Here is a 27,826-nt window from a genome sequence, read left to right on the forward strand (position 1 = left end):
TAACAACAAACTATCAGACCAGTAGGGCAATGGTTCGAACGTTTCCTTCCCTTCCCTCTGACACAGTGCAAGCATCATAAAACGGATTAATTATTAGTATTTTATATTGGGTTAATGATATCTACGTGTTGAGTCAGTTGGAAGTGTACTGAAGTTGAACAAATCTGAGCCCGTATTCATAAAGTCTATGAGTCCATGTAATCTTATCTAAAAGGCAGAAAGCTTTTCCTAGATCAGCACTCCTACTCTGAGACACTGTGAATAGGCGGTCCCTCGCTCTCACTTTTTAACATTTCCATCCCTTTCTCTTTTCCTCCCTCTCTCTCACCCTCTGACTGTGGATGATGCTCTTGTGTTCTCGTGCCACTCGGGTCGCCCACTTCCGTGCCTCCTTATCCAGACTGTGCTCCTCCACTGTGCCACTCTCCTTCTGCAACTGCCCCACCTAGTGACCAGGGATGATGTATAGGGGAGGGAGAGAGAGAGTTGAATATTAATTGATAATATTCAGCTAAACATATTCAGCATCCGTATCTGTCCGTGCATCTATTAAAATAAGTCAAAAAGACTTATGTATAATATATGGTACATATGAAACAAATATTTAGGTGAATATGTCTATGGTTGGATATTGGAGCTGATATTCGTTTGAGGGTGAATCTTGGCAAATATTATGAAATGAGATTTTTGAGGAATGAACTCAAGGCGGCGTAGTAAAAAATATTATTCCACTATTGAGGCAGACGACGAAACAGTGTGTGTTTGTGTCGAAAAGAAAACAACCTAGAGGAAAGCACTTCCACTATGGATGACCTCACAAGAGGAACACAGCCAATCCACATCCCAATGGGATGAGAGGCAATGTTTCTAAATCAGGGATGTAATCAGTACAATGTGAAATGTCTGATATTTGCTCGGGGGTAGGTTGATTCCAATAATATAGGATTAGAAGGCGATCAGAAAAACATAAATTCCAGATTTAATATGGAATAATCTTGTTCTTATTTCTCTCCACAACTCATCTACAAGGCCTGAAGTCTCAGTCCAGGCCTCTCTGATGTCTAATGTGATATGTTCTGAACACTGCAAAATATAAAGGAATAGAGCTGACACTGTTCTCTAGTCTACATGACCTACAATCATATTCGTTCTACATAATAAACTTCTATCAGAACGTTCTGTAACAATAAGTGTTCATTATCCACCAAACAGAAGAAAACGTACTGAAACGGGGAGGGACGTCCCTGGACTTGTCTAATAATCAAACGCTCATTTTTGTTTCCTAAGACAAAATGATTTTAAACATTTTCCATTGCACTCGGTAATGAACAGAGATCACTGGCCATCTGATGGACACGCGCAACAGGACCACAAAGTTTGGTCTCACCTCTCCTCAGGAGGTGTATAGGTCAACTCCTATGACTGATGATGACCCCTGGCATGACTCATGCGCACACAGCTGATTAATCTCTAAGCCCTGACAAAATAATAAACACAGTCCAAATGACTAAATGAATAATTATGAGTACATTCAGCGAGAGAGAGCGAGAGAGCTCTTCGGTCACAATAATATGCGCTTTTATCTATTCTAAAACACAGACACCCCTACCATTTGTATTTCAAATATTTGCACATTTTTAAATCACTGTACACAGCTGATAACATTAGAAATGCCTTTATCTTTCAGAAACCTTTGTGTATGCAATATTTAAATCAAATTTTATTGGTCACATAAATAGTTAGCAGGTGTTAATGCGAGTGTAGCGAAATGCTTGTGCTTCTAGTTCCGACAGTGCAGTAATATCTAACAATTCCCCAACAACTACCTAATACACACAAATCTAAAGGGGTGAATGAGAATATGTACATATAAATATCTGGATGAGCGATTGCCGAGTGGCATACGCAAGGTGCCATAGATGGTATAAAATACAGTATAAACATATGAGTAATGTAAGATATGTAAACATTTTTAAAGTGGCAATGTTTAAAGTGACTAGTGATCCATATATTAAAGTGACCAGTGATTGGGTCTCAGTGTAGGCAGCAACCTCTGAATTAGTGATTGCTGTTTACTGTTCATTTCTAGTTTGTTTTGTTTCTTTACATTTTTATGTTTTTAATTACATGTCAATAAAACCCATTTCAATTACATGTCAGTAAAGCCCCTTTAAATTGAGACAGTGAAACAGGAACAGAAAGCCAGCGAGAGAGCGAGCGAGAGCCAGCGAGGGAGCGAGCGAGAGCCAGCGAGGGAGCGAGCGAGAGCCAGCGAGGGAGCGAGCGAGAGCCAGCGAGGGAGCGAGCGAGAGCCAGCGAGGGAGCGAGCGAGAGCCAGCGAGGGAGCGAGCGAGAGCCAGCGAGGGAGCGAGCGAGAGCCAGCGAGGGAGAGTGCGAGAGCCAGCGAGGGAGAGTGCGAGAGCCAGCGAGGGAGAGTGCGAGAGCCAGCGAGGGAGAGTGCGAGAGCCAGCGAGGGAGCGAGCGAGAGCCAGCGAGGGAGAGTGCGAGAGCCAGCGAGGGAGCGAGCGAGAGCCAGCGAGGGAGAGTGCGAGAGCCAGCGAGGGAGAGTGCGAGAGCCAGCGAGGGAGAGTGCGAGAGCCAGCGAGGGAGAGTGCGAGAGCCAGCGAGGGAGAGTGCGAGAGCCAGCGAGGGGGAGTGCGAGAGCCAGCGAGGGAGCGAGCGAGAGCCAGCGAGGGGGAGTGCGAGAGCCAGCGAGGGGGAGTGCGAGAGCCAGCGAGGGGGAGTGCGAGAGCCAGCGAGGGAGAGAGCGAGAGCCAGATACCTCTGTCACATTGTTTAAGGAGGGGAAAAGGGGGGGGGGGTAGGTTTGAGGGAGGTGGAGGGTGCAACTGCATCACTAAATGTTTTCTTTAGGAACAGGCCACCGCTTGTTTCACTACCAACGGAAAACAACGAGGGTCTTGGAGACAAACACCCTCTGCAGGCGGCAGAGGATGCGGACAAGTGCACTGGTGGGCAGACAGACTGACTGGCAGGCTGGGTCAGTTGAGAACATGTTCCTCTGGGACTCGCATGCACACCATATACATACACACCATAAACCATACAAACAAACCTGCGTGCAATGAATTGATACGCAAAACAACGCCGGATTCAAAACTTTGAATTTTTCAATATAAACTACTATACAAAATTCTTGCAACTAATAGAATGTTATATATATATGGGGGATACAATCTTCCCAGCACTGCAGATTCTGCTGTGAGGAGGCAGAGTCATTAGATCATTTATTTTGGTATTGTACATATGTAGCTCGTTTTTGGTCACAGGTCCAGGAATGGCTGAAGAATTGCAACATTTGCCTAGAACTAACGCTACAGATAGCAATACTGGGTGATTTGAAAAGCCATAGTCAAATCAATCAATAATATAATAAACATTTTTGCTAAAATAAGTATTTTAATTTACAATCTGTAGAAGCTATGAGAATAGGAAGGTTCAATTCGTTTGTGAAGCATCACAGCACAGTTGAAAAATATATGGCAAATAGAAATCTGAAATGGATGATGTTGAGAGATAGATGGGAGGGGTTGAATGGAGTGGGACTAATAACAAGATAAACCATGTAAAGCATACAGGATCTGTAGAATGTATATAGGTTCAGAACTTTTGTGAAATAGCACAGTTACAAATAGAAATCAAACTGGATGGACATCAGAAATAGAGGAAGGACTAAGAACAAACAAGAGAGAACTATTGTAAAGTAGACTGTCTGTAAAATGTGTATAAGATGTATAAATTGAAGGTAAAAGCAGAAGTGTTTATTAGTTTACTCCAATTGGGGGATCGGCGGAAGGGTTTGCAGGGAATAATAATAAAGGTATATTCTTTTTAAAAAGTATGTCTATATAGGTATGTGTATGTATATATGTGTATATGTATGCATGTGTTTATGGATATATTTACCAAAAAAATATGGGGGATTGGAAATGATGCAGACAATTACATTGGAAGCGAACATTCTTTCCGCAACATTAAGCTGATCCACCCCTTAATTTTTTAAACATTTTTTAAACCTGCGTGCAACACAAACACACTCACCAAAACACAAGCATTGCATGTAATGGACGTCACTGTCATTTAACAGCTTGCTTCCTCCCTCACAGGTCCACTACTGTAATGGATTTTACAAATCCCAATCCTTTCTCGCAATGCCGTAGCCAGCTACGCCAAAGAATAGCTAGCAATTCAATGGGAGCCTACAAATTCAACTTGGTTACACATATGCACAAGCATGTACGGTAGAGCAGGTTAGCTAGCCTAGTGGTGAAGAAGGACCAGTGGTTCTACAAGAGGGTAGCTTTAGCATAGCTAGTGTGTAGCGTAGCACTAGCCAACACGTTCCATGAGAGAAGTAGCATTAGTGTAGCATTAGCGTAGCACTACTACCCACCGTGTCAGTGTTGATGGGCTGGAAGAGGATGGCTGGGGTACTGTGGAACACTTGATTCTGCTGTACAAACTGCTGCTGGTGAAAGTCCTGCATCATCTGAAGAGAACACACAAACATACGCAGATGCACACATACATGCAGACACGCACGCATAGCCATTTAGTTAACCTCATAATACAGCAACTGATCATCTGAAAGAGGCATAAAGGGATTAGAATAGATAAAACTCATTATCATGACAGAAGAGGCCTTAAACTCCTTTGAGAGTTTATTATGTCATCGGCGAGTGACCACACTGTTCTTATTTAAGCCAGGGCCATCAAAGGACCACTGACGGTCAGAGCAGAGTCACAGGGGAGCATTCACGGTCACCTCAAGGGTCATAGGAAGATTACCAGAGCGAGGTCAAAACTATACACCCACACACACAGCCTGCTGTGGCGTCACAGTGAAAGAGGAACTATATGAGTCAGCCGGTAGAAATCTGACCCCTCTGTGGGATCTGGCACCTACAGCTCGCTGCCTCCCTGCATACACACAGTACCAGTCAATAGTTCGGACACACCTACTCATTCCAGGGATTTTCATTATTTTTACTATTTTCTACATTGCAGAATAATAGCGAAGACATCAAAACAATGACATAACAAATATGGAATCATGCAGTGTTCTTCAAAGTAGCAACCTTTTTCCTTGATGACAGCTCTGCACACTCTTGACATTCTCTCAACCAGCTTCACGATGTAGTCACCTAGAAAGCATTTCAATTAACAGGTGTGTCTTGTTAAAAATTCATTGGACCGGTGGAAATCTGTCCTTTGGTCTGATGAGTCCAAAATTGAGTTTTTTGGTTCCAACCGCCATATCTTTGTGAGACGCAGAGTAGGTGAACGGATGACCTCTGCATGTGTATTTCCCACCATGAAGCATGGAGTGGAGGTGTGATGGTGCTTTGCTGGTGACACTGTCTGATTTATTTAGAATTCAAGGAACACTTACCTAGCATGGCTACCACAGCATTCTGCAGCGATACACCATCCCATCTGGTTGGCGATTAGTGGGACTATCATTTGTTTTTCAACAGGACAATGACCCAACACACCAACAGTCTGTGTAAGGGCTATTTGATCACTCAACCTCAACCCAATTGAGATGGTTTGGGATGAGTTGGACCGCAGAGTGAAGGACAAGCAGCCAACAAGTGCTCAGCATATGGTGGAAACTCCTTCAAGACTGTTGGAAAAACATCCCAGGTGAAGCTGGTTGAGAGAATGCCAAGAGTGTGCAGAGCTGTCATCAAGGCAAAGGTTGACTACTTTGAAGAATCTAAAATATATTTTAATTTGTTTAACACTTTTTTGGTTACTACATGATTCCATATGTGTTATTTCATAGTTTTGATGTCTTCACTATTATTCTACAAGGTAGAAAATAGTCAAAAATAAAGAAGGGTGACCAAACTTTTGACTGGTACTGTACGTTCATGCTTGGTTGAGCGGAAATGAACTGTGAACTACAGTTGGGTTAAAGAAACCTCAAGAGCCCAGGACTAAGATCGCTGAGGGGTAACTGAATAGGTAGGAAGACAACAGCGTATTGGGAAAAGTCATCTCTAAATCTTTAAAGCTAGATTCCATAGTTGCTACATACATTTTTTCACTTAAATTATATTATACCCATAGTTTTGTCACGAATATCATTTATAAATGCCTCATGAGCTTTGTTTAATGGTCGTACCCCATCAGAACCCAAAATATAAGCTTGCCTCACTCCACTGTTTGGAAACAACGTAAACAAACACTTGTATAGCCTCAAAACATGGTTAACGCTATACATTTGATATCATGGAGGGTCAGTCGTTGCATGCATAACTCTCTAGCCCCATCCCTGAGCTTTTTAGCAAAACAGGGGTGGGGAGATGCTTTGTTTTGTTTAAATGAACAATTCTAGCTTTAAAAGAAAAATATGGACCTAAACAATGGTATACATGCTAACTTGACCATCTGGGTTTTGAACCTGGGTCTCCTGCACACTGAGCTAAAGCCTAGGCATTAGCTTGGGGGAGTTAATGCAATCCTTCAACTTTCAGACAAGGTTCTGGACTAACCACCTGTTACACTGACTTCCCAGCATTCTCTGCATAGAACCTCTCTCCCAAAGTAAAAAAGAAAACTCCAATAAAAGCCTGGTTTGTGCTGTATAGCCAATATCATTAGACCATAGGAGTTGGCAAGACAGCACAAACAGATCTTGGTTCAGGCTAGTTCAATGAAGGATAATACCTGGGGCCATTAGTATCAAGCATCTCACAATTCCCCATTCAAGTTCCATTTCCTATACATTTTTTAATCTAAAAGGCTAAACTGATTCTGGATCAGCGCTCCTTCGAGACACTTGACACACGGCCACTGGGCTAGTTTGCGTGCGCTCACCCCATTGGAGTTCTCCAGGAGGATGTTGAAAGTGTTGTGAACAGCCTGATAGGACTCAAGCTCCATCTGGCACAGAGAGACCAGGTAGTCCTTCACCTGCTCATAGATGCTCCCATCCAGGACCTGAGAAGCGCAGTAAACAGGGAAATAACTTAACTTGTAATTTATCAGTAATATGCAGCAATAACCCTCCATCTCACACACTCGCACACTGGTGGTGGCATTCCAGGCAGCCTGTTTTTGCAGTCATGTTAACTATGACACAGCAATCACCTGAGATATGATGCAACTGCAAAAGAAAAGTACCTGGAATGCCCGCATACTTTGTGTGTGCCAACGCCTAACCTTAATGCAGTCGATCAGGTCGGTGTCGTAATAGCGCTGCTGGTGAGCGTTAGCCGCAGCTAGCGTGAGGAGATAGTCGTTCCTGGCATGGGTGGCTTTGGAGTTACACTCACTCCTCTTGGCTTTCAGCTGAAAACATGCAAGTCAGTAACTTAGTTGTACTTTTTCTCTCCATTCCCATATGCACTTGAGTTTGTAGTCATGGCCAATTGGCCATACATAAAATGGATTCATTTAATTCTCTCACCTTTACACTTGCCCTCTGCAGACTGGACCTGGATTGGAAGAGACTCAGTTTGGACCTGGACAGAACAGAGGGAGAGATGGAACATATATGTGAACAGAGTCACACAAGACCAACGATTCCCTATGGTCTTTTACATTGTCACTCCTGTACATTCGTGAGGATTGGATAGGTAGCATTACGGCAATAGCTCCACCTTTCCCTCAGATTTGTTACCCATCTGATCCTCTCAAATCTCCACAAGGCCGCAGGGTTAGGATTTTTTATTTTGTGTGTGTGCGTGCACGTACTTGGCGTCCTGCTCGGCCTTGTCCCTGACGGCCTGGGCCATGGTCTCTGTCTCCTGATACTTCTTCCTGGTCTTAGCCAGCTCCTTCACCGAGTCCTGCAGCTCTGCCTGCACCAGCATCAGCTGGTCAATACACTGAACAAATAACCAGAGGGCATACAGTCAGCTGGTCAGTACACTGGAGAATAGTGCTGAGCGATTAACCAACTTTTCTGGGGGTTTTCTGTTATTAAAACAACTAATTGACTGATGTCGGTTCAATTACTTGAATTCCATTTAGACAGACGGCTCAGAGAGGAAGAGGCAAAGTGAGAGGTTTCACTTTGGCCAAGATCTGTCAGAAATAAGCCCAATGCGAAGTCTATAATCTCCACCCGGCACAGCCAGAAGAGGACTGGCCACCCCACATATGCTCTCTCTAATTCTCTCTTTCTTTCTCTCTCTCGGAGGACCTGAGCCCAAGGACCGTGCCCCAGGACGACCTGACATGATGACTCCTTGCTGTCCCCAGTCCACCTGACTGTGCTGCTGCTCCAGTTTCAACTGTTCTGCCTTGTTATTATTCGACCATGCTGGTCATTTATGAACATTTGAACATCTTGGCCATGTTCTGTTATAATCTCCACCCGGCACAGCCAGAAGAGGACTGGCCACCCCACATAGCCTGGTTCCTCTAGGTTTCTTCCTAGGTTTTGGCCTTTCTAGGGAGTTTTTCCTAGCCACCGTGCTTCTACACCTGCATTGCTTGCTGTTTGGGGTTTTAGGCTGGGTTTCTGTACAGCACTTTGAGATATCAACTGATGTACGAAGGGCTATATAAATAAAATTGGATTTGGAAATTGGATATTGGCTTAGTTTGGACCTAAGCTTGTCGCCTGCATTCCCGCCTTTGGGACAACAACTCCCATTGTTAGGCGGTAAACGGGACCACATGAGAGAGTAATGTACACAACGACAAGAGGGACAGAGACAGTTTGTGAAAGTATGCCTTATCAACTTTGAAGAACTAGTAAAATGATTGTCAGACAGCTCTGCAGCATAATATGCAGTTTGGCAAAATACGAAGACCGTACATTATGGGGAGCATATAGGTGTTATATGGCCTGGCTGCCTGAACAGAAATGATTACTTTAATAAAGCCATCAAATAAAAACTAAGTAGCTGAAATATTGCATAGTCATTTCCTATTTTTCTATTGATGTCTACCCAATGTGGACCTGACAGAGAATGAAATATTATCAATGTTCACTATTTTTGGTGTTGGAATTTCCATTAAAAGCTCAAAAATCAATGTAACGTCATTATCTCATAATGCATTTCATGTTTAAAAAAAATAGTTGAAACGAAAAACCGTGATAATTTGTTAAATAATTGAACCGAAACCTAATAGACCTTAAAAAGCACTAATAGCTCAGCACTACTGGAGAAACAACCAGAGGACATACAGTCAGCTGGTCAATACACATAGTCAGCTGGCACAGTATGGCTCATGTGGTGAAACATGTCAAATATCCTGACTCATTGCTAATACAGTTACCCGAGCCAGTGCAGGACTATCAGGGCGATGACTGGCCAATAGCTTCTACCGCCAGACCATGAATAGCCACTAGGCAGCTACCTGCTCCCCCCACCCTGCAATTACATCTGCGTTCCTGTACATGTGACTAACAACATACCTGGACAAGCATGCCCGTTCCACTGGTAGCCATTCTAAGATGTTTGTACTAAGAATAAATATGATATTCCTATTAGGTCAGTCAGGGTGAACAAGAGGGTGCTAGTTGATGGTAGCCAGCGGAACATGGATAGTGATAAATAGAGAGCAAGTGTTGTCCAAAGCTTGACATCCAGTGATCATATGGACAGGGCGGCCATGTGGCCAACTCTTAGCTGATATTGAAGCAAAGCGTCCAGGCTTGGGCATGTTCAGTAGGGCAAAAACATTTCAAAATGGACTAAAACATGGAGGTAAGGTTTTGCTACAGTGTGCCAAACTGAACATGACCCAGTATATGAAAAGAGCATACCAATAAAAACATTGTTTGCTTAAGTGTGAAGGCCCACCTGAACTATGACCCAGTATATATTAATAGTGTCTTGCAAAAGTATTCAGACCCCCTTGGACCCCCAGTGGAAGAATTATTATTTATTTAAGATAAATTCATAACTAAAATAGTCGTTGCAGAAGTATTCAGCCATTTTGTTTAGGCAAGCCTACATTTGTTTAGAAGACAAATTTGGTATAACAAATCATATAAGTTGCATGGACACACTTTTTTAATGACTAACACTTCCTCTGCCCCCCCCATACAGATAACATCTGTAAGGTCCCTCAGTCAAGTATTGAATTTCAAGCACAAATTCAACTACAAACATCAGGGAGCTTTTCGAAAGCCTCAAAGGGCAGTGATTGGTCAATTGATAACAATAACAAAATCAGACATCGAATCTCTTTAAACATGGTCACGGTAATAATTATGCTGTGGAGTATGTATTAAACCACAAAGACACAGGGGTCTTACCATGAGGTCATTGGGGATTTTAAAACAGCTACAGAGTTCAATGGCTGTGATGGGAGTAAACAGAGGATGGATCAACAACATTGTAGTTGACTCCACTCTTAATGACAGAGTGAAAATCTACAGCAAGACTTAAATTGCTGTCTAGTCATGATCCCCAATATGTTGACAGAGCTTGAAGAATGGTTAAAATAATGGGCAAATATTGCACAATGCAGGTGGGCAAAGCTCTTATAGACTTACCCAAGAAGACTCACAGCTGAAATCAATGCCAAAAAGTGTTTCTAACATGTATTGACCCAGGGAGTTGAAATACTTATGCAACGACTATATTTTTGTTATTTCATTGTTATTATTATTTTTTTTTAAATGTTACCATTTTTCCTTCCACTTTGACATTAGAATATGTTGTGTTGTAGACAAAAAGTGCAATTCAATTCATTTTAATCCCACTTTGTAACACAATAAATCAAAGGGGTCAGAATACTTTTGCACAGCCCTGTATATACAGTGCATTCGGAAAGTATTCATACCCCTCGACTTTGGGGCGGCAGTTAGCCTAGTGGTTAGAGTGTTGGACCTGTAACCGAAAGGTTGCTAGATCGAATCCCTGAGCTGTCAAGGTAAAAATGAGTTGTTCTGCCCCTGAACAAGGCAGTTAACCCATTGTTCCTAGGCCGTCATTGTAAATGAAAATTTGTTCGTAACTGACTTGCCTAGTTAAATAAAATATGTCCACATTTTTTTAGATTCATCAAGGATCTCTGTACTTTGCTCCGTTCATCAGCCCCTCGATCCTGGCTGTTCTCCCAGTCCCTGCTGAAAAACATCCCCCATCGCAATGCTGCAGCCACGCTTCACAGTAGGGATGGTGTCAGGTTTCCTCCAGACGTGATGTTTGGCATTCAGGTCAAAGAGTTCAATATTGTTTTCATCAGACCAGAGAATCTTGTTTCTCATGGTCAGAGTTTTTTATTTTATTTTTAATTTCACCTTTATTAAACCAGGTAGGCAAGTTGAGAACAAGTTCTCATTTACAATTGCGACCTGGCCAAGATAAAGCAAAGCAGTTCGACGCATACAACGACACAGAGTTACACATGGAGTAAAACAAACATACAGTCAATAATACAGTATAAAACAAGTCTATATACGATGTGAGCAAATGAGGTGCGATAAGGGAGGTAAAGGCAAAAAAGGCCATGGTGGCAAAGTAAGTCCTTTAGGAGTCTTTTCAAATCAACTCAAAATGTATTTGTCACATACACGTGTTTACCAGATGTTATTGCGGGTGTAGCGAAATGCTTGTGATTCTAGCTCAGACAGTGCAGTAATATACAGTTTCACAACATAACAACAAAAATACACGTAAGTCTAAGTCGGGTTGCAAAGGGCCAGAAAATTTCCGGAAATTTTCCATAGGAAGTTAGGTCCTGGAATTTTGGGAATTTTGCATAAATCCTACAAAAAAAGTTAGCTTATAATAGTGAACCTTTTTTTGTGGGATACACAAGGCAATTCTAGGTCTTGTGGCATATTTTGGTTAAACTATCCCCAATTCAATGGAATTGCAACCCTCTGCATGCACAGTACATTCTTCCATCACATGTACAGAGCACTCTTCCATCACATGTCCAGCTGATTCTCAAGATCTTGCACACTAATGAGATGCTATTGAGGCCAAACGATACACTTTGAGCCGAGGACTACATGCTTTCTGGTAAGTATTGATTACAATACTGAGTGGAGTGAATATAAACTCAGCAAAAAAAGAAACGTCCCTTTTTCAGGACCCTGTCTTTCAAAGATAATTTGTAAAAATCCATATGACTTCACAGATCTTCATTGTAAAGGGTTTAAACACTGTTTCCCATGCTTGTTCAATGAACCATGAACAATTAATGAACACGCACCTGTGGAACGGTCGTTAAGACACTAACAGCTTACAGACGATAGACGATAGACAGGTCACAGTTATGAAAACTTAGGACACTAAAAGAGGCCTTTCTACTGACTCTGAAAAACACCAAAAGAAAGATGCCCAGGGTACCTGCTCATCGGCGTGAACTTGCCTTAGGCATAGTACAAGGAGGCATGAGGACTGCAGATGTGGACAGGGCAATAAATTGCAATGTCCGTACTGTGAGACACCTAAGAGAGTGATACAGGGAGACAGGACGGACAGCTGATCGTCCTCGCAGTGGCAGACCACGTGTAACAACACCTGCACAGGTTCGGTACATCCGAACATCACACCTGCAGGACAGGTACAGGATGGCAACAATAACTGCCAGAGTTACAACAGGAATGCACAGTCCCTCCATCAGTGCTCAACGAAAACATTCGGCCTCTCCTTTACTGCAGCCGAGGTGAGTAAAACATTTAAACGTGTTAACCCTCGCAAGGCTGCAGGCCCAGACGGCATCCCCAGCCGCGCCCTCAGAGCATGCGCAGACCAGCTGGCTGGTGTGTTTACGGACATATTCAATCAATCCCTATACCAGTCTGCTGTTCCCACATGCTTCAAGAGGGCCACCATTGTTCCTGTTCCCAAGAAAGCTAAGGTAACTGAGCTAAACGACTACCTCCCCGTAGCACTCACTTCTGTCATCATGAAGTGCTTTGAGAGACTAGTCAAGGACCATATCACCTCCACCCTACCTGACACCCTAGACCCACTCCAATTTGCTTACCGCCCAAATAGGTCCACAGACGATGCAATCTCAACCACACTGCACACTGCCCTAACCCACCTGGACAAGAGGAATACCTATGTGAGAATGCTGTTCATAGACTACAGCTCGGCATTTAACTCCATAGTACCTTCCAAGCTCGTCATCAAGCTCGAGACCCTGGGTCTCGACCCCGCCCTGTGCAACTGAGTACTGGACTTCCTGACGGGCCGCCCCCAGGTGATGAGGGTAGGCAACAACATCTCCACCCCGCTGATCCTCAACACTGGGGCCCCACAAGGGTGCGTTCTGAGCCCTCTCCTGTACTCCCTGTTCACCCACGACTGCGTGGCCACGCACGCCTCCAACTCAATCATCAAGTTTGCGGACGACACAACGGTGGTAGGCTTGATTACCAACAAAGACGAGACGGCCTACAGGGAGGAGGTGAGGGCCCTCGGAGTGTGGTGTCAGGAAAATAACCTCACACTCAACGTCAACAAAACTAAGTAGATGATTGTGGACTTCAGGAAACAGCAGAGGGAACACCACCCCTATCCACATCGATGGAACAGTAGTGGAGAGGGGGGTAGTAAGTTAAGTTCCTCGGCATACACATCACAGACAAACTGAATTGGTCCACTCACACAGACGGCATCGTGAAGAAGGCGCAGCAGAGCCTCTTCAACCTCAGGAGGCTGAAGAAATTCGGCTTGTCACCAAAAGCACTCACAAACTTCTACAGATGCACAATCGAGAGCATCCTGGCGGGCTGTATCACCGCCTGGTACGGCAACTGCTCCGCCCACAACCGTAAGGCTCTCCAGAGGGTAGTGAGGTCTGCACAACGCATCACCGGGGGCAAACTACCTGCCCTCCAGGACACCTACACCACCCGATGTTACAGGAAGGCCATAAAGATCAAAGACAACAACCACCCGAGCCACTGCCTGTTCACCCCGCTATCATCCAGAAGGCGAGGTCAGTACAGGTGCATCAAAGCTGGGACCGAGAGACTGAAAAACAGCTTCTATATCAAGGCCATCAGACTGTTAAACAGCCACCACTAACATTGAGTGGCTGCTGCCAACACACTGACTCAACTCCAGCCACTTTAATAATGGGAATTGATGGGAAATGTAGAATATATCACTAGCCACTTTAAACAATGCTACCTAATATAAATGTTTACATACCCTACATTATTCATCTCATATGTATACGTATATACGGTACTCTATATCATCTACTGCATCCTTATGTAATACATGTATCAGTAGCCACTTTAACTATGCCACTTTGTTTACATACTCATCTCATATGTATATACTATACTCGATACCATCTACTGTATCTTGCCTATGCTGCTCTGTACCATCATTCATTCATATATCTTATGTACATATTCTTATCCCCTTACACTGTGCATAAGACAATAGTTTTGGAATTGTTAGTTAGATTACTTGTTGGTTATTACTGCATTGTCAGAACTAGAAGCACAAGCATTTCGCTACACTCGCATTAACATCTGCTAACCATGTGTATGTGACAAATACGATTTGACTGTCAGCAATAGGCTGAGAGAGGCTGGTCTGAGGGCTTGTAGGCCTGTTGTAAGGCAGGTCCTCACCAGACATCACCGGCAACGTCGTCGTCTATGGGCACAAACCCACCGTCGCTGGACCAGACAGGACTGGCAAAAAGTGCTCTTCACTAACGAGTCACGGTTTTGTCTCACTAGGGGTGATGGTCGGAATCGTGTTTATCGTCAAAGGAATGAGCGTTACACTGAGGCCTGTACTCTGGAGTGGGATTGAGTTGGAGGCGGAGAGTCTGTCATGGTCTGGGGCGGTGTGTCACAGCAGCATCGGACCGAGCTTGTTGTCATTGAAGGCAATCTCAATGATGTGTGTTACAGGGAAGACATCCCTCATGTGGTACCCTTTCTACAGGCTCATCCTGACATGACCCTCCAGCATGACAATGCCACCAGCCACACTGCTTGTTTTCTGCGTGATTAACAAGCGTTTATGTAAGAACATCTCTCTCAGTAGACAAAATATTGCCAAGTAGATTGGTCACGAAAGTCAGAAAAGCAATAGATTAAATCGCTTACCTTTGATGATCTTCGGATGTTTGCACTCACGAGACTCCCAGTTACACAATAAATGTTCCTTTTGTTCCATAAAGATTATTTTTATATCCAAAATACCTCCATTTGTTTGGCGCATTATGTTCAGAAATCCACAGGCTCAAGCGGTCACGACATCGCAGAAGAAAATTCCGAATAGTATCCGTAATGTCCACAGAAACATGTCAAACATTTTTTATAATCAATCCTCAGGTTGTTCGTAAAATATATAAGCAATAATACAACAACCAGGACTGTCGCTTTTTCAATAGGAGAAGGAGAGACCATGGCTGCCCCACTCTGTTGTGCAAGCAAAACTCTGCGAACACCCAGCTATCCACTGACGCGATATTATCTTTCTCGCTCATTTTTCAAAATAAAAGCCTGAAACTATGTCTAAAGACTGCTGACACCTTGAGGAAGCCATAGGAAAATGAATTTGGTTAATATCCCTTTAAATCGTGTTCATGGTCACCTCCCTGACCAAGGCCCTTCTCCCGATTGCTCAGTTTGGGCAGGCAGCCATCTCTAGGAAGAGTCTTAGTGGTTCAAAACTTATTCCATTTAAGAATGATGGAGGCCACTACAGACAATTCCTTTGACCTCATGGCTTGGTTTTTGCTGTGACATGCACTGTCAACTGTGGGACCTTATATTGACAAATGTGTGCCTTTCTAAATCATGTTCAATCAAATGATTTTTACCACAGATGGACTCCAATCAAGTTAAAGAAACATCTCAAGGATGATCAATGGAAACAGGATGCACATGAGCTCAATTTTGAATCTCTAGGGAGTTTTTCCTACCTACCATGCTTCTACATCTGCATTGCTTGCTGTTTGGGGTTTTAGGCTGGGTTTCTGTATTGCAGTTTGTGACATCTGCTGATGTAAAAAGGGCTTTATAAATACATGTGATCATAGCAAAGAGTCTGAATACTTATGTAAATAAGGTATCTGTTTATTTGTAATTCATATTGAATAATGTAGAAAACCTGTTGTCGCTTGTCATTATGGGGTTTTGTTTGTAGATTGATGTGGAAAATGTTTGATTTAATCCATTTTAGAATAAGGCTGTAAAACAAAAAGTAAAAGGGGTTTAATACTTTCCAAAATGCACTGTAAACACTGGTTTGTATCCAAAGAACAGCCGACTTCTCCTTTACAAAGCACATATCCTGAACTGCTTCAGTCATTTCAACTCATCAGCTGTATAAATGGAGACATGCGTCAAATAATCTAAACCATGTGAGAGAGCAAGAGGGCGAGCGAGATTGAGGATAGAGACGGGGGGGGGGGGGGGGGGGGGAGTCTAAACTATGGAAAGCTCAGCAGTGTTGTGGTGATTTGCCTTCCATACCTTTCGGAGCTGCTGCTCCTTCTGCAGCCTGGCAGTCTTGGCAGGGTCCGACACTTGGTTCCTGTAGTTCTCACAGGCCGTGATCCTGGTTTGGCTCACATGCACTATGCCCTCCAGGTATGCCTTCCACAACGTGTACATGTTCCTGTGACAACAGACACACAATAGTCAGTGTGAATACTGGTAATATCCCCAATATTTTTTTATGTTCATGGTTGTGACGACACAATACAACAACTGTTGGTTCAACCAGTTAATCTTTTGCACAAGAACCTTTATTTAAAAGGCAATGACAATTCGGACATGAGAGGACCTGGACTAAATACAGCACAAAATATAATATAATAAATAATAATATATGCTATTTAGCAGACGCTTTTATCCAAAGCGACTTAATCAAAGAGTCGAGCAAAAAATGCTAAATAACAATATGTAGCTTTCAATAATACACACTGATACTGTTAGTACTATTACGGAAGAACACTTGAGAGAATGAGAGACACATTTCTGACGCTGCTGATACAATAATGGTTCACTCTTTGGCTAGAGGTCTTACCCGTGGTCTTTTGGCTCCTCTGATAGGCTGTCCGGCCATTCCCTCTTCAGGTACTGATTGGCAAGCTTGTGTAGAGCCTGGGAGGGAGGAAGAGGATCGATGACCTTAAATCTCTGAACTCCAGACCCACTTACTGTGCCCCACTTACTGATCTTACAGTTGAAGTCGGAAGTTTACATACACCTTAGCCAAATACATTTAAACTCAGTTTTCACAATTCCTGACATTTAATCCTGGTAAATATTCCCTGTCTTAGGTCAGTTAGGATCACCACTTTATTTTAAGAATGTGAAATGTCAGAATAATAGTAGAGAGAATTATTTATTATTTCAGCTTTTATTTCTTTCATCACATTCCCGGTGGGTCAGAAGTTTACATACACTCAATTAATATTTGGTAGTATTACCTTTCAATTGTTTAACTTGGGTCAAACGTTTCAGGTAGCCTTCCACAAGCTTCCCACAAAAAGTTGGGTGAATTTTGGCCCATTCCTCCTGACAAAGCTGGTGTAAATGAGTCCGGTATGCAGGCCTCCTTGCTCGCACATGCTTTTTCAGTTCTGCCCACAAATTGTCTGTAGAATTGAGGTCAGGGCTTTGTGATGGCCACTCCATTACCTTGACTTTGTTGTCCTTTAGCCATTTTGCCACAACTTTGGAAGTATGCTTGGGGTCATTGTCCATTTGGAAGACCCATTTGCGACCAAGCTTTAACTTCCTGACTGATGTCTTGAGATGTTGCTTCAATATATCCACATGATTTTCCTTTCTCATGGTGTGATCTATTTTGTGAAGTGGACCAGTCCCTCTTGCAGCAAAGCACCCCCACCACATGATGCTGCCACCCCCGTGCTTCACAGTTGGGATGGTGTTCTTTGGCGTGCAAGCCTCCCCCTTTTCCTCCAAACATAACGATAGTCATTATGGCCAAACAGTTCTATTTTTGTTTTATCAGACATTTCTCCAAAATGTATGATCTTTGTCCCCATGTGCAGTTGAAAACTGTAGTCTGACCTTTTTATGGCAGTTTTGGAGCAGTGGCTTCTTCCTTGCAGGGCGGCATTTCAGGTGTCGATAAAGGACTCGTTTTTACTGTGGATATAGATACTTTTGTACCCGTTTCCTCCAGAATTTTCACAAGGTCCTTTGCTGTTGTTCTGGAATTGAGTTGCACATTTCGCACCAAAGTACGTTCATCTCTAGGAGACAGAACGCATCTCCTTCCGGCTGCGTGGTTCCATGGTGTTTATACTTGCATACTATTGTGCGTACTATTGTTTGTACAGATAAACGTGGTACCTTAAGGCATTTGAAATTGCTGAAATCTGATGTCTTGGCTGATTTCTTCTGATTTTCCCATGATGTCAAGCATAGAGGCACTGAGTTTGAAGGTAGGCCTTGAAATACATCCACAGATACACATCCAATTAACTCAAATGATGTCAATTAGCCTATCAGAAGATTCTAAGGCCATGACATTTTCTAGAATTTACCAAGCTGTTTAAAAGGCACAGTCAACTTAGTGTATGTAAACTTCTGTCCCACTGGAATTGTGATACAGTGAATTATAAGTGAAATAATCGGTCTGAAACAATTGTTGGAAAAATGACTTGTGTCATGCACAAAGTAGATGTCCTAACTGACTTGCCAAAATTATAGTGTGTTAACAATTAATTTGTGGAGTGGTTGAAAAACAAGTTTTAATGACTCCAACCTAAGTATGTAAACTTCCGACTTCAACTGTACTTACTGAAATGCTCGTTTTTCGCTTTCCATTACAAAACGTTTTGCTACGGTATGCCCGAATGAACACGACACTAAACCGTAATCTGTATATACAAGCCATGGTCAAAGGAGTGCAGCACAATATAGGGAAGAGATTGCCATTTCAGAAGCAGCTATGGACTCATTCACCTGTACTATGTAGAGCTTTCTGGTTTTCTGTTCGACCTGATAATTAATTTTACACACACACACACACACACACACACACACACACACACACACACACACACACACACACACACACACACACACACACACACACACACACACACACACACACACACACACACACACACACACACACACACACACACACACACACACACACACACACACACCTCTTGTCCCAGTTTGAAATCAGTCCCTGATTAGAGATGAACAATGAAAAAATGCAGTGCAACTGGCTTCGAGGTCCAGAGTTGAGTTAAACCAGAGCAGCACCACCGAAAATACCGTGGGTCGGCAGTAAGGTTGAGCTTTGAGGAACTGAAATAGCGTTGCAGAGAAAACAAAGAACATACATGTTTACATTTATTTATTTCTGGACTTTAGCATGCGATAGTGATGGGGGGGGGGCCGCTACAGTTGACAATATATTATATCGTTTTGACAATATTGCAATATTATTTTCACACTAGTTGGCTGTACCGGCACCAAAACTCCAGTATTTTTCATTCATAGCTTGTTCTCCATCTTGTTAAATAGGGAGCCAATTTGTTTCTAGCCCTTTTATTTCCGTGACTGATCAAAACTCATTTTCTCATGGCTCTCTCTTGTCCCTCTGCAACAGACATATGGTTAGCAATATGTTTGGAACATCAAATCGCAATAAAATCACAGTATCGAATCGCGAGAGAGAATTGCAATAGATATCGTAGCGGTGTAACAGTGTTGCTTCAGTCTCTCTCCGCGCCACTACCTGGGCTCGAACCAGGGACCTGCACACAACAATTGACACCCTCGAAGCATCCTTACCTATCGCTCCACAAAAGCCACGGCCCTTGCAGAGCAAGGGAAACAACTACTTCAAGGTCTCAGAGCAAGTGATGTCACCGATTGAAACGCTAATAGCGCGCAGCCCGCTAACTAGCTAGCCATTTCACACCGGTTACATCGGCACCTAAGTATCATGATAATATTGTATCGTACGGTCTCTCAGAAATTCCCAGCCCTAGTATGCGAGGGGGCATTTGTTCGCAAAAACGTGCACACGCACGCACGCAGGGCTATACAGAGCACATTCTCAGCTGAACAGAAAGACAGGTGATCTAAATTGGGACTTAATGTTCATGCAGAGCGGTCAGATCCATCTATCCAACTCCTATGGTCATTACCATACCAGAACTATTTGAGTTGGCTATACAGCACCAACAGATGGGACCAGGCTAAAGTCAATCCACAAGGGACACACTTTAGGCCCAGTCTCTAAACCCTTTGGTCTCTCTGGGTTCTGGTGTCAAAGCCTCAAACGGCAGAATCTACCACCACAAACCCAGCCATTGTGGGAGTCACAGAGAGTGCAGCCAGCAGGGTGTGAGGGAAGAGGGGATGGCAGGATGGGGTAAGAACAAGGGACAGAGTGTCATTTCATCACTTACTGTGATTTGAATATCAAATCGGGTCATGGCAGCATGCAGGTGTTAAGAGATGAAAAAGAGAGGGTTAGTGAAGAAGAGCCAGAAGGAGGAGGGGTAGGCTAGAGGAAAAGAAGAGTTTCAGAGTCCACTGAGACCCACTTTGATTTAACAGTCTAACTCTAGTCTCTAATTTGGCGCCAAAAAACAGAGGATGCCATTTAACCTGCACAGGCCCAATAAAGCCATCAGCTGCTTGTACCAAGGTCCTGTTCATTAGGGCAAACGTTTTGAAACATTTTGCAATGGAACATTAATGAGTATTCTGTTTGTCTCTTTTCTTCCATTTGATGCCAAAGGCACACAACCTAATAGTTCAGAGACCAAAGTAAAAAGCCGAGTGAGAAGAATACTGTTGTATTATCACAACTGTCTGTCATTGAAACATATTGGGAAAGTCATATTGATTGCATGTACCGTCAACCCTCATTGCTGAACAACTATACAGTGTGTGCTCTTGGTGTAAGGGAAAGGTGCCCTTAGACGCTGATTTAGAGTCCGTTTTTCATTCTCCCGACTAATGGTCAAAGGGACAATCTGCCGTTCAAACAAAGTGGTCACACCCCACCACTGTTTTGGTAAACAGCTGATGGTGCAACTCAAATTGATGGGCAGAGTTATGGATGCAAGGACTGACTATCTGTGAGATCAAATTTATATGAGCCTTGTTATGAGCCTATAGTTAAAAAATTAAAATTAAATACAATGTTTACAAACATTGGAGTAAACAAGCGCATGAGTCATTTCTTAAGTTATATACCTCAACAAATCAATGGGTAGTGCTGAAGTCTTGTGTAGCGGACCACAAATGCCCCCTGGAAACGAGGGTTCAAGACCCATCTTGGCCACCCTCTGTCTATGCCCTCATCTCTTCCCGCTGTACTGTGAAAAATATATATATAATCCTTCAAAATATGTTTGACAAAATAATCAAATGGGTATTAACAATATAAAAAGGTCAAAACAATTATGTAGCAATCACAGAGTACCACTTTAAGGTTAGGATTGGGTGAGGGGAAGCTGATCCTAGGGGAAACTTCTCACCACCAGAGATGTTTATATAACTAACCCAAGATATACCACAGCCTGTCAAATCCAATGGGAGCAAATTAATCATAGAGCAGGCAAGCAGATCCCAAGCACGTGCTAGTGGGATGCTATTGGCGCGTTCTAGCATGTATTGGCATATTTCCGTTACGGAACGCCTACTCTGAAGTGTGCGTATGCAATAACTACATTCGCTCTTGCGTGCCTAAACAACCACATTTTTGAAAACTTTGGCAAAGGGTAAAGTCTACAAAACTTAGTGCACTCGGTTCTTAACAGATTTTAGTTTTGGGGAAAATCTGAATTGAAATGAAATGTTTTGGCAATGACAGAAATCCATCTCCTCCCACTGGGCTTCCTCTCATCATTTGGTGGGGAGTGGAAATGCCAACCAGATACCCTTGAGCAAGACAGTTAACCCACTGTTCCCCATGTGCCGAAGACGTGGATGTCGATGAAGGCAGCCCCCCCCCATTGATTCAGAGGGGTTGGGTTAAATTCGGAAGACACATTTCAATTGAACGCATTCAGTTGTACAACTGCCTAGGTATCCCCCTTTCCCTTTAGATGTACACATCCGGTTAAACATCTGCCTCATTGCTCGATCTGTGCCAGTGTGTGTGCTCTTTAGGGAAATCAAAATGGCTTTAATTACTATAATTACCTATTACGAAAAAAAGAAGCCACAAACGCGTTCTAGGTAGACAGGGGGTGTTCGTCAGCTGCCACACCCCATTTGCGTCAAAGTACGATAAGTTGTGCATTCTTTTATGGGTCTTTGGGCACCAATGTTGTACTGGACTGTCAGTTGACTAACTGTAGAAGTCTGTTGCTCTGCACAATTCACATCAGCCTCTTTTGTCCTCTTTCATCAATTAACTGTTTTTGACCACTGGCCTGCTGTTGGCTGGATGTCCTTTGGGTGGTGGACCATTCTTGATACACACGGGAAACTGTTGAGGGTAATAAACCCAGCAGCGTTGCAGTTCTTGATGCTGGTCTTGGGCGGTATACCGGGGTATAAGGGAAATAGCCACGGGATGGTTTTTCAATACCGCCAAAACAATTTATTTGAAGTTTTTGAATACTTGTAGTTACTTTTTAAGTAAATACCTGCAGTCAACTTGTGCAATACATTACGATATAAAGAAGATTGCGTTCTTTTCATTTCCCACATCATTTTTCACGATGAAGCTTACTGGTAGCCGCCATTTGCGTGGTGTTTGCTCACTCACTGTTGTGCAGCATGCTCCAGGTGATCTAATTACTTATAACTATTATGTTAACGGTCTAAAATGTACTAAATGTTCTGCAGTTCTGCGTTTTGTTTGCTAATGTAGTAGCTAGTTAGCTATCTAGCTAAGTGGTTAGCTGCTTCCAAAACCAAGCATCACTTGTTAGCCTAATAGCAGAGAATCCCCTCCTGGATCAAGAGCCTTGATGTCTAATATTTGTTTTTGTGCGTTGTGAGTAGCATGTTTGAGTTACATGTAAAACTTTGTGCTGGGATGTCTGTCCTGCAAATTGTTTTGGTCAAAGACTATAGAATGCTCGCAATGCGTTCATTAGCATTTTGTTAACATTCTCTATGGGATATTACATGTACTTGATAGCCTCTGTAATCTGAAGGTTTGCAGTGCTATGTGGGGTATGAAAATAGCGTCCCTTCTGTTCAGTGCAAGTATTATCGAATATCCCGGTATGGCACAAGGTCGGCATGAAGGTATGACAATCTGGATACCGCCCAAGCCTACTTGACACACTCAAACCGCCTGGCACTTACTACCATACCCTGTTCAAAGGCACTAAAATATTTTGTCTTGCCCATTGGCACACGTTCTCAATCCATGTCTCAATTGTATCAAGGCTTAAACATTCTTCTTTAACCTGTCTCCTCCCCTTCATCTACACTAGATTTAATTAGTGACATCAATATGTGTGGACGACTTACTGGCCCTTGCTGAAAGAAAAGAGAAATAATAGGAAAGTAAAAGATATAATATTAAAAGTAATAGATACAATGAGTAATGCCTTTGCTATACTTAAAACATTTTTATTTAGGTAGATATGTACATATAACTAGGAATAAAGTGACAGAATAGGAAACAGTGGTAGCACCGTATGTGATGAGTAAAAAAGAGTTATTGCAAAAAAGGGTCAATCCAGATAGTTAACCAGTCAAGTCTATGACATGAGTGGCTGGAGTCTGACCATTTAGAGGGCCTTGCTCGGACACCGGCTGGTATAGAGATCCTGGAGATGCTCTCAATGGTGCAGTTATAGAACTGTTTGAGGATCTGGCAACGCCAAATATTTTCAGCCTCCTGAGGGGGAAGAGGCGTTGTTGTGCCCTCCTCACAACTATGTTGGTGTGTTTGGACCATGATAGAACCTCAGTGATGTGGACACCGAGGAACTTGAAGCTCTTGACCTGATCTACTACAGCTCCGTCATGTCTTGTTGACGTTGAGGGAAAGGTTGTTGTCCTGGCACCACACTGCCAGGTCTCTGACCTCCTCCCTTTAGGCTGTCTCATCATCAGTGATCAGGCCTACCATCATTGCGTCATCTGCAAACTTAATGATGGTGTTGGAGTCATGCAAAGCCACGCAGTCGTGGGTGAACAGGTAGTGCAGAAGGGGACTAAGCATGGCACCCTGAGGGGTCCCCATGCTGAGGGTCAGCGTGGTGGATGTGTTGTTGTCTCCACTCACCACCTTGGGGCATCCCAACAGGAAGTCCAGCATCCAGTTGCTGAGGGAGATGTTCAGTACCATGGTCCTTAGCTTAACGATGAGCCTGGGGGGCACTATTGCATAAGCTTGGGGAGCACGGAGCTGTAATTAATGAACAGCATTCTCACGTAGATGTTCCTTTTGTCCAAGCTGGAAAAGGCCGTGTTGAATGCAATAGAGATAGCATCATCTGTGGATCTGTTGGGCGGTATGCAAATTGGACTGGGTCCAGGGTGTTTGAGATGATGGTGTTGATGTGAGCCATGACCAGCCTTTCAAAGCATTTCATGGCTACAGATGTGAGTGCTACGGGGCGACAGACATTTCGACAGGCTATCTTGGCCTTCTTGGGCACAGGGACTATGGTGGTTTTCTTGAAACATGTAGGTATTAGACTGTTGGGAGTGTGTGCGTCTGTGGCTGCACTTCACAAAGCGGTTTCATAACTAATGCTATCTGCCCAGTTTCTCTGAACTCACTGTTTGCAACCTGAAGCAGGGTCATATTCACTAAGCAACAAAGGGAAGAAAATAGACAAACAGGGATGGACTACCTGGGATCTATTCATTAGCGCACATCGTTGCGAAACATTTTGCAATGAAAAATGCGTTTCGAAAAATAAGTAGGTCCCTCCCAGTTCTGTTCGCTATCATTTGGTTCCTAGTAAGTACACACACACACACACACTGACAGGATATCAACAGCAGGGCTGCGTGATGACCTTCAACCTCTACTGGGATACCAGCACATTGCTGTGATGTCCTGAGTGTCTTGGTAAGAGAGAGACATATACAGAGAGACAGAGCGAAGACAGCTAATGTCTGCAAGAGTAGCCTAAGTATATATTCTTTCAATAAGTTTTGTTGGCATAGTCTGGCTAAGTCAATTCTAGTTAAGTGCTGCCCTTCTACATTTAGTAGCCTGTTTAATCATTGATTTGAACAACTGAATGCTAAGTACTTGTGCCTGCGAAGTGTTGGGAACATTGACTGGTTTCAGATCAATTTGTGATAGCTTTCTGATAATTGGCAGATGAGTGTTAGAGGGGGTATTTTTCATCTCCTTTGCTAGGCAATCATCAAATAGTTATAGTACTTCAGTTGCCCCTATTTTTTCAGCGGTGGCGTTGTCCTGCGGCGGCGTTGTCATCTAAAACAAAGACGTTCTGCAGAGTTCTTCGAGGAAGGAAAGAGCCAAAGGCTTCACGGCACTCTCCTCACTTCAGTATCTTATGTAATTATTTTCAGATTCTCATTTTTCTCTTTTGGAACTTTGTCAAGTATATGTGTAATTTCTATCCCTGTTCACTCCTCTCAGTATGTTTTACAGATGCTCCCCACCCAGTGGATGCAACCCTTCTAATCTAGTGTACCCTGTGAGCACAACCCATAATTTCCAGACGATGGCTCACCATTCATCGTACTGGGCAATGTCAACCTCCTGGCGCCGACTCATTTCTTTCCACCTCTATTTCCTCTCCTTGCCTTTTTGAACTCACCCTGACCTCCCAGTCGCCTCCCACGCATATTGCAGGGAACATTCTTGACCTCATCTTTAATAGGGGCTGTTCGATGACTGATCTCACGGCAACCCCCATCCAGGTCTCTGATCCCTACTTTTTTTTTTCTCTCCCCCTCTCCTCCAACCTTACCCACTCAGCCCCTACCCAGATGGTCATGGCGTCGCAAACTTAGCTCTGTCTCTCCTCCTACCACCCCTCTTCTATCCCATAATCTCTTCCTTCCGCTAAATCGTTCTCCCACCTGCCTCCCGTCTCTGCTTCCTCGACCCTCCCTTTCCGCCTCTGACTCCCACTGTCCAATTTCCTCCTAGGCGGCTCAACCCTCCCCTCCTGCTCTGTGGCTGAGTGACTCACTGAGTCGTCACAGAACAGGGCAGCAGGCAGCTGAATGACAATTTGGGAAAACGAAACTCCACAAGGACCTAGCATCCCTCCTCTCTACCATCTCTTCTGTATCCACTTCTAAAGGTGCTTCCTATCACTCTAAATTCCAAGCCTCTGCCTCCAATCCCCATAAACTCTTTTCCACCTTCTCCCTCCACCACTTCCCCCCTCCGCAGACGGCTTTGTCAACCACTTTGAAAAAAAGGTTGACAACATCCACTCCTCATTCACTCAGTCTACTGAGTCCAATGGTCCTACTCACCCAGAACTACCCTACACCTTGACCTCTTTCTCCCCTCTCTCTCCAGATGAAATACTACAACTAGTGATGTCCAGCCACCCGACAACCTGCCCACTGGACCCCATCCCTCTTCCATACTATATCTGGAGATCTACTCCCATTTCTCACCAACTCATCCCTGACTACGTTCCCTCTGACTTCAAGATTGCCAGTCGCTCCCCATCACAAGAAACCAACACTCGACCCATCTCATGTAAAAAACTAGACCAGTTTCCCTTCCTTCTTTACTTTCCAAAACATTTGAATGTGCCGTCTCTCTCGTTATCTCTCATTATCCCACTCAGAACGATCTTCTAGATCATAACCAGTCAGGCTTCAATACGGGTCACTCAATGGAGAATGCTCAGTCAAAGTAGACTCTCTCTCCTCTGTTCTCATCGTCCTGGATCTATCCACTGCCATCGACAGTGTGAACCATCAGATCCACCCCTCTACCCTCTCTGGGCGTCTCAGGCTCTGCACAGTCCTGGATTGCATCCTGACTGGCAAGACGCTCCTACCAGGTGGCGCGGGGGGAGAATCTGTGTCTGTACCACATGCCCCTACTACTGGTCTCCCCCAAGGCTCGGTTCTAGGCCTTCTTTTCTCTATACACCACGTCCCTCGGCTCCGTCATATCCGCTTATGGTCTCTCCTATCATTGCTATGCGGATGACACTTAACTACTTTTCTCATTCCCCCCCTTCTGACACCTAGGTGGTGACCCGCATCTCTGCGTGCCTAGCAGATATCTCTGCTTGGATGTCAAGCTCAACCTCAGCAAGACGGAGCTGCTCTTCCTGCCCGCTCCTCTTCCGGCCTGCCCGCTCCATGACCTCTCCATCACGGTCAACAATTCCACTGGGTCCCTCTCCCAGAGTACAAAGAACCTTGGCGTGATCCTGGACAACACACTGTCGTTCTGTTAAAACATAAAAGCAGTGATTCACTCCTGCAGATTGACGTTCTACAATATCAGTAGAGTACAACGTTTCCTCATACATAAAGCTGCGCAGGTTCTATTCCAGGCACTTGTTATATGGGCTCCCAGCTTGTGCCATCAAACCCCTGCTACTTATTCAGAATGCCGCAGTCTGTCTGGTGTTCAACCTTCTCAAGTACTCCCATGCTCCTCCCTATACTCTACTGGTTCCAGCTGAAGCTCGCATTGACTACAAGACCATGGTGCTTGCCTAAAGAACAGCAAGGGGAACTGCTCCTCCCTACCTTCAGGCTATTCTCAAACCCTACATCCAAACCTGAGTACTCCGTTCTGCCACCTCTGGTCTCTTTGCCGCCCCACCCCTATGGGAGGTCAGCTCTCGCTCAGCCCTGTCAAAGCTCTTCTGTCCTGGCACCCCAATAATGGAACCAGCTTACTCCTGATGCTAGAACAGCAGAGTCCCTGCCCATCTTCCCGAAAGAGAGTATCTTAAATAATACATCTCTTAATGTGTGTGCATCTATAGCAGCTCACAG

At 43.8% G+C, this 27,826-nt stretch overlaps 1 protein-coding gene across 2 annotated transcripts in view; it reads right to left on the reverse strand.

Moving 5' to 3' along the window:
• Window positions 1-27,826, reverse strand: part of LOC123999635 (F-BAR and double SH3 domains protein 2-like) — a 47,676-nt gene that overhangs the window by 7,851 nt on the left and 11,999 nt on the right. For both annotated transcript variants that reach the window (XM_046305582.1, XM_046305581.1), the window contains exons 4-11: window positions 16,962-17,038; window positions 16,406-16,550; window positions 7,726-7,859; window positions 7,439-7,493; window positions 7,192-7,320; window positions 6,847-6,969; window positions 4,415-4,510; window positions 329-445 (exon numbers count right to left, since the gene is read on the reverse strand). In XM_046305582.1, the coding sequence (XP_046161538.1) occupies window positions 329-445; window positions 4,415-4,510; window positions 6,847-6,969; window positions 7,192-7,320; window positions 7,439-7,493; window positions 7,726-7,859; window positions 16,406-16,550; window positions 16,962-17,038 (876 nt within the window). The remainder of the gene's footprint in view (window positions 1-328; window positions 446-4,414; window positions 4,511-6,846; window positions 6,970-7,191; window positions 7,321-7,438; window positions 7,494-7,725; window positions 7,860-16,405; window positions 16,551-16,961; window positions 17,039-27,826) is intronic.

This window comes from Oncorhynchus gorbuscha, linkage group LG16, assembly GCF_021184085.1.
Source record: "Oncorhynchus gorbuscha isolate QuinsamMale2020 ecotype Even-year linkage group LG16, OgorEven_v1.0, whole genome shotgun sequence".
Lineage (NCBI taxonomy): Eukaryota > Metazoa > Chordata > Actinopteri > Salmoniformes > Salmonidae > Oncorhynchus > Oncorhynchus gorbuscha.